Genomic DNA, 11,110 nt, shown 5'->3' with positions numbered 1-11,110 from the left:
AAATTGTATTGTACTCATGCTATTCTGTGAATTCCGTAATTGTGAAGTTGAATTTCATTACATGTCCGATACTGATATCCCCCTCAAAATTAAAATCATGGATCTGTGCCTGCTATATGGTTTTTTAAATTGATAAAAACAAAATAATACTGTGCAGGAAATATTAGCCCTGTAAAATTTGTGTACAATGTTAAAATTGAAAGCAAAGTAAAATATGAAAATTTTAAGTACTGAAATAATTTTGTTTATTTTTTCTTGTTTTCAGATGTTATTGAAGACTTGTATAATATGTTTAACAAAAGATCTGGAAAACCTTCTCCTATGATTTCAAAGTCAGTGTATGATATAGTAATGAAAAATGCTGATGTAAGTATTTTTTAAGCAATTTTATTTTCGCTTAGTATTTAAACATATTTTAAATGCATTTAAACTTCAAAGAGTATCATTTGTTCATAAAATTTAAATTATCTGAGAAAAAATCTTTTGCAGATGTATTAGAATACACCAGGCCTGATTGCAATTATTATTATAATTGTATCAGGTTTTAATGGTTTAAATTGTTATTTTTTAAAGAAACAAATTGAGGTTTTTTTTTTTCAGTTTGGGGATTAAATATTAAACAAAGAAAAGACTTACATGGCTTTGAAAAGTTAAAAATGTTATGCTATATATGTATGAGTATGAAAAATTAGGAGATTATTCAGTGAAACCTTTCTGACCACCAGCTCTGTTAAATGACCGTCGCTTCAAACAACCAAATTTTGATGGAACTGATTTTTTTTTCCCCATTTAATGCTAACTAGCCCTCTATTAAGCCATCACTAAAGAGGCCTTCCCCCTCCACACAACCTCATTTTATTACAAAAAATAAATAAAATAAAGAAGAAAAAGAAATCCGTTTGTGGCTTTACAATTGAATCTGGATTCAACCGTAAGAGCCGTGGATGGAGCTTTTTTATTTTACTTTTCTAATAGAAACTAGTCTTCCTGGGAGCCCATACACTATCATAGTGGCTCTTTTCTTAAAAAATCTTCAAGGAGGTTCATGAAAATATGAGGTTCAGATAAAACGTTTATGTATCCCACTTCTGATACTCCTTTTCTCCTAGCTTTAATAAGATATTTAGCGCTTTTCTATCATTTGAAATCAGTAAAAAAACTATGTGGTGGATATTTAAATCATTTGAAATTGAGTAACCTTGTGTGAAAGAGTAAATATTTTTCTTGTTTTTCAATTGTTAAAATGCTGTCTTCATTCGTTATAACATAAGTTCTTGATTGGAGAATAGCTCCACATGAACAGATGTCAAAAATTTTCAATTTGATTTACATAACTATGCCTATTATTTACTAAAGAATAATTACATTACTTTTATACTTTCACTATTGTTATTTCTGCAGCAGTTATTATACAGCTTAAAAATTTAGTTAACATCAACTTTTTAGTTTTATAAAGATTAGACCTATGTCTTTAAGAGTGATTTTGATAATTTCGTAGAATTCTTATGCTGTGGTTACTGGAAGTCCAATATTTGTTTTAAATTTCCAATAATACTTCCATGTGGATAATTTAATATACTATTTTATAGTTCTTCTCCCCCCCCCCCCCTCTACCAATGAAGGTTACTTGATAGCTTTTTTTTTTTTTATTACTACTTCGATGAAAGAGTAGCATCTTTTTTTAACTTTTTTTTAATTAACAGCTTAAAACTTTTTAAATACAGTTGCATATCTGCCAACTCTTCCGGATTTCTCGGAAGTTTTACGGTCTTTCATATCTTTTTCCGGTTATGAGCAAAATTGTATCTCACCTATTTTGGCACTAACGATACTTTTGTGGAACGCAGCACCGCGTTTTAGGCCAAGTAGCCAAGGGAAGGTTTCCGTAGGAGAATGGCAGGCGAAGAAGTGAACGAAAGTTAAGTTCAGTTGATATGAAATTCATGACTAATATCATATTGTTAAATGTAAAGAGAGTAGGTGTCCCCTGTTTGATTTTATTTTGCGTTAAAATCTTGTGGATAAAAATAAAAAAATCTTTCGGATTTTTTTTCTTGGAGGTTGGCAGGTATGCAGTTGAACTTGGTTAATAGAAAATGTAAAAAAAAATCCATAAATTTGTATTAGCTGTTGTTCGTAACAACCGTGAATGAGTGATGCTGTGAAAAAAAATAAGAAATGCTTTTAAAAATATTACTACTAATACACATATTGTAATCTATCTAGTCATACATTCTGAAAAAAAGCACTTATTTCTTATAAAATAATTTTTTTTGTAAAATATTGAAAAAGGAAGATGATAATCGGCAATTGCTGAATAGGTTGTAATCCACAACGAAAATGAAGTTTTATCTCCGAGTAAATTGAAATGGCCACAGGTAAATAAATGGACTGGCTTCATTTTTATGTGCAAAATATTTAATATTTCCTTCTTGATATACAATGGGAAAGTAAAGAAGTCAGAAATTTTTATTTTTCTTAGCCAAGACTTTAAATTGAATGTACGTATTACATACCTGCCAACTCTACTGGATTTTCCGGGAGACTCCCGGATTTTTGACATTTCTCCTGGTTTCCCGATTTTTATTGAAAATCTCCCGGTTTTTATTAATCTCTAAAAAAAATCCTTCCATTTAGGGATTTTCTTGAAAATGAAAACACCAAACCCCTTTAAAATAAATTTTTACATCATTTTAGCGCTTTTACTCCATGGTTTGAAAGTTTCCCACTCAATTTCAAACTTTAGCACATTGGAATCTGGCAACATCAGTTCTTGTTTACATTTGCGATCTCGCTTCGCGCACTCATCGCTAAGCCTATGTTGCTTAATTACAACATTTCTTCCTGTACACAAAACGACCGCTATTATCGGGCACTTTGCGGCCGAAAAAAGTAGATTAAATCTTGTTGAAGACCTGAAAAAAACCTGTCTATGATTGAATTTTTACAGATAATTGAAATTCTTTTTTTCCCTAAATAACTTTTCATTGAAAAAGTATTACTTTAACTTTTATTCTTCCATTTAATAATTTCATTAATTAAACTCTGTATATGACTCAAGGAACTTGCATATGATTGTACTTTAAGAGATGGTATAACTTTGATATACCCCACTCCCCCAAAAAAAAAAAAAATTACGCACAAAATCTGGCACTCCCTACGGACTTTTTAGGGTTGCTGTTTCTTATTTTTGTGTTGCCCATTTAGGTTTTTTCAGCTTTTAGGTTTTTGCTGTTGCCAAATTTAGTATTTTCTTGTATTTTGTACCATAAGTGAGAAAAAAAGTGGCCAAATTTCCGATTTGGGGGGAGTATATCAAAGTAGTTCCTAAGAGATAATAAATAATCTCCCCTCAATAACATGGAAAAAAGCGATATTGCGCTACATTGAAAAAATCTACTGGATTTTTTTCTTTGGATGTTGGCAGGTATGGTATTATACATGAAATTTTTAATGTAATTAGATAGGAAACTAAACTTTGTGAACAAAATGTTCGTTTTAGCTGTGATTTCGTATGAAATGTCATCGTAATAAGCAAGTTCAACTGTACTGCATTTTATGTAAGCGTACAATGGTTTTCAAGTATGTCAAAGAGGAAAACATTATCATTGGTAATGTAAATCAGGGAACTTTGCTGAAATTAGTCAGGGATCAATGATCAGGATTCTATCATCTCTCTGTATTAGTGCTTGTCAGTGTCTTGAAGTTTCTGTACTATAAGTTGCTTTAAGATTAGATATTTGAAAAGTGAAAATTTAATCAGTACCTTTGTGCTTGAAAAGTAAAAGAATATAAAACTACGCAAAATGGCACAAGTTGTAGTTTTCCTGAAAATATGTTATTTTTATTGTTTTACATTCTTTTTTGTTTAAAAAATGTTTTAAATATTACTGTCTCATTTCTAATGTATTAATTTGTATATTTTTTTTTTAGTTGTTAAACTCTACTATTATTTATGACAGAGATTTTAATTACAACTACTTTGGTTTCAAAGTGAGTATTTTATTTCATGTTTTTGTTTAGATGTTTGGTTAGGTTATTGAAATAAATGTTTTGCAACAAAAATAGCCATTTGTTTTCATGCTATTGTTTAGCTTATGTTATTGAAATGAATGTATTGTAACGAAGATAGCCATTTGTTTATCTTTGTCAACAGGTGTGTACTTTCACCTCTACCCCATGTTTATTAGCATAAAAAAATTGTTCAGTCTAGCCACAGAATCTGGCAAGTGGGCGGGCAAGTTAGGACAAGAGAGAAAACCATTCATTCATCATTTTTTATTTAATCCGGATATGTAAAAGCAAAATAGTAAGTTCAAAATGATGATGAAACAAAAATCAATTTTTGTAGTAAGATTATAGGTCGAATATAGTTTAGATTTCTTTAATTATTGCCTCGAACAAGTTTACATTTTTGCAATTCTGTGTGGAAATAATAAAGAGGAAAAAGTGCACTTCTGTAACAAACGAACTACTATCCCTGAAAGCTTAATAGATGCAACCATTTCCACCTATAAACCAAATGTTTGCCTTTCCACCTCATCCATGGTCAGACTGTATTGCCTTACCATGCAAACATATGTTGGAATACACTCAGCCCCTATAGCAGTATCTTTAACTAGGTTTTGCTGCACACCTTCAGTTGATTATGCTCCAAAATATATTGTTACTTCAGAGCTATATTTCGTTAGGAAATTAACGAAAAAGAGTTTAATTGGTTTTTACTAATATTACCAAACGTGCCTTTAATTATGTAACACTGGAACCTATTTGGGGGCATAACAAAACATTACTTTGTTGCTAAAATTTCAAAATTCATAATTTAAGGCAACACAAGGCTCTTTTGGTTCACATCCTACTGTTGCCTTAAGATGATATGGACATAACTCACATGATTTAACGATCAGTACGTAATAAAAAAGCTCAGTGATTTGGGTACAATATTAAAAGCAGTTTTATGAATTCCCCCCTCACAAAGCTGTTGAGAAAGGTATATCGTCCTCAAAAATATATCAGAATACTCTTATAGCACAGTTAGAGTTAATAATATACCTACAGTTTATCTTCCTCAAAGTTGTGTTTTCTGTGACATTTGTTCCACTTTTCAACTTTGTATGCTTTGGAAATATGGTCTGAAATTCTAAATTGTGTGCGTTAACTTGTATTGGACAAAAACATTTTTTTTTTTTTTAATTCTTGTTTAAGCATATAATTATTTATTTGGATTTTATTTTAGATAACAATGTTGCAAATTAAAGCCCATAATCGTAGCAGCATTTTGACTTTTCTTTCCTGAGGTCTGAAAGTGAAGACATCCTAAAATGTTGTCTTCAAAAGCAATTATTATCTTTAATGTTGCCCAGACAAAACTTAATTATCAATTTACATCTAAAAGCAATGTGATATCTTATCAATGTCTTAAAATCCTATACCTTTAACTTTTGTCCCAGAAGTTACATTTTTACAAGTATAAATATCTAATTTGTTTCATGAGTTAAAGGATTTTAACTCATGCAACAAATCAGTTGTAATGTTAAAGACAACAGCAGTATTTTTGTACAGATATCATTGCTATGTTTGAAAATTAATATGGTTGTGTGCAGTCTACATGAATTGCTGCTGTAATTATAAAACCTTACTTTATTATTTATTGTTATTTATTTTCATTTTCAGACTTTAGAAAGATCCTACTTGTTAAAAATTGATGGGAAAAGTAAGTTTTTTCTCTTTTACATACATTAGATTTATTTTAGTGTTTTGGAATGAAAGCGTTTGCATGTTATGTACTACTTAAAAAATTAACCTCAAAACCTGATTTCAACTACTGTTTTGGGAAGCATTTAGTATGAAATTGGCTCTTTGTTTTGATTGGTTTGGTGTAAGGCAAAGAATTTTTAAATTCATGGTAATTTCCCATAAAAAGCCATTAAATTTCATTAACAGTTGCGTCAAAATATGAAATAATCCTCCAAAACTCTATTAAAGTTTATCTTTCCGACCATAGCCTAGGCAAGCTCAGCTTTTAAAGTGAACTTGGACAGAGAAACGGTCTGACGGTGTTCTGGGAGTTGGTGAGTGACAGCAAATGGGGGGGGGGGCAGCAAGGAGGCCTCTTGTACAGTCTAAATTTAAGAAATCTCAAACTTTTGTCATTAAATGTCTTCAGGCAAACCCTCCCTAATTTTATGCATAAATCTCCCTAATGTTCATCTTTCAATGTTGGCAGCTATTTAATAAACATCTATGTCAGAAGTTTGTTATTTGCTTTGAGACTTAGCAATTATTTTTGAAGATATTTCTCTAAATTTGAAATTAAATTCATGCTGATGTGTTTGCCTAGTTACATTTTTTTCTTTGTGTATAGTTGTAGAACGACCTCAACATATGTTAATGCGAGTATCAGTCGGTATCCATGGTGAAGATATTGAATCTGCCATTGAAACTTATCATTTGATGTCTGAAAAATGGTTTACCCATGCATCACCAACATTGTTTAACGCAGGAACTCCGAAACCCCAATTATCTAGGTAATGAAAAATTAGGTCTTGTTTTCTTGCTCTTGTGTTTGCGCACGTCAAATTTTGTAACAAATTTGAATTGTATTTTTGTATGCAGTTGTTTCTTGCTATCCATGGTTGATGACAGCATAGATGGTATTTATGATACACTAAAAAGGTGTGCCTTGATCTCCAAATCGGCGGGTGGTATAGGGTTGAACGTTCACTGCATTAGAGCAACTGGAAGTTACATTGCTGGCGTAAGTAGTTTAATTCTTACCTTCCTACAAAGAATGATAAATTTAAATATATTGATTAAGTCTGAAGTTTATTTTAGTGCCTGGTTCTAAATTTTTTCAACTTTTTTGGTTTACATTACCTTTTTACAATTCTCATGAAGTTTTAGTCTTTAAACCCCCGTGTACTGCAGAGTCGGATAAAAATATAAAGTATCTGCGCACCCAACTCAATAGCATCTGCAAGCTAATAATTGTCTATCATGTAATTTAAAAAAAAAGGAGGGGGGGGGGCGAGTTGGATTCCAAAAAAAAAAATCATAAGAAATAAATACATTTTGTAAAAGTTCGTTGATTTAAACAAAGTTATAAAGCACAAGATTGGAAATAATTGCAAGTACAGTCGACTCCGGCTACAACGCGATCCAACTTACGCTAAATGGCTATAACACGAGTTTTTCAGGAGCAACTAATTTTAGAGCTGAAACGAATTTCTCATTCTCAACACGAAAATATTTCGAAAGAAATCGGGATGCTAAGTTTCGGCTTTGTTATTGACTACTAAACATTGACTTCGTGAATGTACTTTCATCCTTTCAGCATCATTCCCTGCGCAAGTTCCCACACACCGCATTACAAACATAGCTTTATTAGTTTGTATATATCACCATGCCTCATATTTTTCATTTATTTATTCTAAATATGAAAAATGAAGAAATCTTGTGGCACGCTGTTTCATTTAAAGCTTGAGGATGGAAACAAAAGGCAAAAGTTTGTGACAATTTAAGAAAAGATAAAAATTCTTGATACGCTTGAACAACTAGAGATTGGGTCGAAGGTAGTATGACTATTAGGTATGAGTGAATCTTTCCTACTTATAAATAATTAAAGGTCAAGAGAAGGCAATCCTTCGAGACCTTAGTTTTAATATGAAGCTCATAGAGTAGTGTTTCAGCATAATACAACTGTATTTAAAAATATATTAGAACGAAGATGAGATTGTGCATCATAAATCATCGTCTTCAATTTTTAAGTTATGAATGTAACTTATTGTATTTACTGTATACAGGGTTCATACGCTCCTTCAAAACTCCTCCATTACTCCTTCATTTGGGAAAATTTTTTGAAGGGCCCTTCAAACTCCTTCATTTAGGTTTGAACTCCTTCAAAACTCCTTCTTTTTTAGTTCCAAGTCTACATAATCTTCCTCTATGACAGTAACTTATAACACTTTGACCAACAATTAACTTTGTCACAAGGGCGATTTTAATGTAGTAATTTCGTACATTTATTTTTTTCATAAAGATATGATTTACAAATTGATCAGTTTTAAGTCATAAAAGTTGAAGGCGAAAATTTTGTTAGAGGACTAAAACATTTCATAAGTGAAGTAAAACATCCTTAAATGGTGCTTTTCTAATTTTTCAAGTTTTATGATTATTCAGGGTTGCTACGCACCTGGAAAATATGGAAAACCTGGAATTGTCAGGGAAAATGAAAGTCACCTAAAATGGTCAAGGAATTGTCATGGAAAGTTACAAATTATTGAAATTTCTGGAAATGGCAAGGAATTCCTTCTCAATTTTTGTATCTTATGGGTGAAACTTTTGCGTAAAAATGTGGAAGTTCCTGCTAAGCGAATTTTCCTGATAGTTGAGAGGAAGGAAATTCAATCTCATTTTTAAAGTACTAAATGTAATAAGGCTACAAAAAAAAAAAATCCATATGAAAATTGTAAAGCTCTGATTTATATGCTAATTACATTTTATTTTGCTTCTTAAAAAAAATAAATAAATAAATAAAGCCATGCTTAGCTGGGAACTACTAGTATTTTCTCTAAAGTACGTGTGGTCTTAGTAGTATTTTAATAGCCTTCATTCTACTTTTTTTTCTTTTCTTTGAAATAAATTATCATAACAGTTTAAAATCTCAAAATTTTAGCTTTTATAGGTTAAAACATGCCAATGTTGGTTCATGTTTAGGTATCATGCCAACGTTGAAAGTGACTTTGCTGGAAATTCGTTTAGTATGTTTGAGATTTCAGTCCTTATGCATCCTTCAAACTTTTCCATTATTTCAATGGTTGGAAGTTATTTTTATCAATTCTGGATTAAAATGACTTTATTTATTTTTGCAAACTTTAACTGTATTGAGTAATTAGCAATTACATTTTTTTTTTTTTTTTTTTTGTAAAAATACTAAATTGTAAAAAAATGAGCATTCAATTTTTTAGTTCTTCATTTGCTTTTAAAGCTAAAGATTTGTAAAAATACTTTTTAAAATAAAAATTAAAGTTCATTTTAGTAGGAATAGTGTAATAATTTGCTATATTTTTATGTATTAAGAACATAAATTTCAAATTGAATCATCATTACAGAACATATTTAACATACATTTTTATTTTTGAAACAGAATGAACTATGATTTTTATGGATCCTTGCTTGCCAAAGAAAGATGTTATGATTTTATCCTTTTATCACAATGATGATAATTTTTTCATATGTTTATGTTACAATTGAGAATAGTGGCGATGTCTGTGTTTTGGAAACATCCATCATGGTTTCGTTAAAACATTGATGTTTTTAACTTGGACATCTTTTTTTTTATTGTTTTTTATTTATTTATTTTTTTTAAACCGATGTTTTTAAAAAGATGTCACACCACTTGTTGAGTGTGTGGTATCAAGGGCATGTTGGTCAAAATTTTGAAAGAAAAGTCTTGTAGCATTATGGACCGACAAAATGCTTTTATTAATGCTGCAAGGAGGGAGGGAGACTTAAATCGAATGAGATTTCTTACAATATGCTCAGTTATGCTAGAATGGTCCCTAGCACATATAATCTTGCAATAGAAAAAAAGTTGCAAAGTAAGAAAAAGCGTAAAAAAAGTGTGAACCAAAAGTTTTGAGTAAAATAAAATGTTTGCGTTGAAAGGGAAACAATCGTTTGCACACAATTGCAGAGATTTAAAAATGTAAGTATTAATTGGAAATATCTGGTCTTTCAAAGCATTTGTAATTAAATTTTAAGTTAGTCTTAACTTAACCCGAATTTCGATAACAATTATTGATAATGCTTCAAAACATTATTTTGTTACTAAAGTAGGTTTATATACAGTGAAAATTATATTGTATTGATATTAAATAACATGATTTGATATTCGTTACCCTGGAAATTTTTCTAAAATCGACTGGAAAACCTGGAAATGTCAGGGAATTTTCATTCTTGAACTTCTGTGGCAAACCTTATTGTTTTTTCCTCCACCACATTCTCAGCAGCAAAAGTCAGGTTGTCTATTTATTATTTAAATATTCAAAACTACATAATAAGATGTCCTACATTAACTGATTGTGTTAAAAAACAAATTGTTTAGTGAATTGCAGTTATGATATAGTAAAAAGGGTTATCCACAAGTGATGTCATGCCTTGAGGATGAGACGGGCTCATGAAATTCAGACAAGGGGAAGAGAGAGGGTGACAAAAAGTGACATCACACAGTTATTGTAACAATATGTTTATAATAAATATGACATGTGTCAAGAAGAGGAGTTAGCTGAAGTGTGACACTTTGTGATAATGGGGAAGGGGATCAAATATGTTGAAAAAAAGTGCAACATCATTTAACAGCCCATTAGCACTCCTTCAAAACCTCATATCACTCTTTCAAAACTCCTTTAAAACTCCTTCATTTTATTTCTGAAATTGAGTACGAACCCTGTGTATAGTCAACACCTTCTAGACTTGGAACAAGCCTACCAACGGGTTGCCTTCAGCTATGATTGCGCAACGTAGGTAGGCTGATGAAAAACTATGCAGGGTAGCTATTTTTCAGAAAAAATCCTAATCCGATAAAAAGAGCCAGCTGGCGATATTTTACTGCTCAAAGCATGCGCACTGCGCATGCTTTGCTCAGATTCAGCTGAAGCGATTCAACTATTTGGCGAGGGATATTTCCGTTAATGTTTACCAACACGTGCTTGTCGTTCTCTTACAGAAAGACAAGTTGTGCTAAAAAAATACAATTAATTGTCAAGTTTCAAATTGCTAGATAATAATGATTAAAGTGTCGAAAGCTTTTCAAGTGTGTTGTGCTCAATTGCCGAATAAATTATGAGGCAACGGGCCTCATTTGGATTTCCAAAAACTTATGAGGTTAGCCAAAAGAAGATCGCTGCTATTCCAAGTAATTTTGAAATCACAAAAAATTCATGAGTAAGTAAACTTTTTCATAGTATGTTAATTAATTGAATATATTTTAAACGTAAGCAAAATTTAAGTTCAATGAATAAAAAAAGTACAAACAGTTAGAGAACGGGATTTAAAACTTAAAACTGTCAGATAAAATTATGCCTGTAATTGTTTATCTTGCTGGTTATCA

At 31.0% G+C, this 11,110-nt stretch overlaps 1 protein-coding gene across 1 annotated transcript in view; it reads left to right on the top strand.

The window, feature by feature from the left end:
* Positions 1-261: 261 nt before the first annotated feature.
* Positions 262-11,110, top strand: part of LOC129224733 (ribonucleoside-diphosphate reductase large subunit-like) — a 54,000-nt gene continuing 43,151 nt past the window's right edge. The window contains exons 1-5 of the mRNA XM_054859281.1: positions 262-366; positions 3,934-3,993; positions 5,674-5,713; positions 6,365-6,527; positions 6,616-6,757. Coding sequence (XP_054715256.1) covers positions 289-366; positions 3,934-3,993; positions 5,674-5,713; positions 6,365-6,527; positions 6,616-6,757 — 483 coding nt within the window. The 5' untranslated portion in view covers positions 262-288. The remainder of the gene's footprint in view (positions 367-3,933; positions 3,994-5,673; positions 5,714-6,364; positions 6,528-6,615; positions 6,758-11,110) is intronic.

Source organism: Uloborus diversus, chromosome 6, assembly GCF_026930045.1.
Source record: "Uloborus diversus isolate 005 chromosome 6, Udiv.v.3.1, whole genome shotgun sequence".
Lineage (NCBI taxonomy): Eukaryota > Metazoa > Arthropoda > Arachnida > Araneae > Uloboridae > Uloborus > Uloborus diversus.
This window is presented reverse-complemented; position numbering and strand designations above follow the sequence as displayed.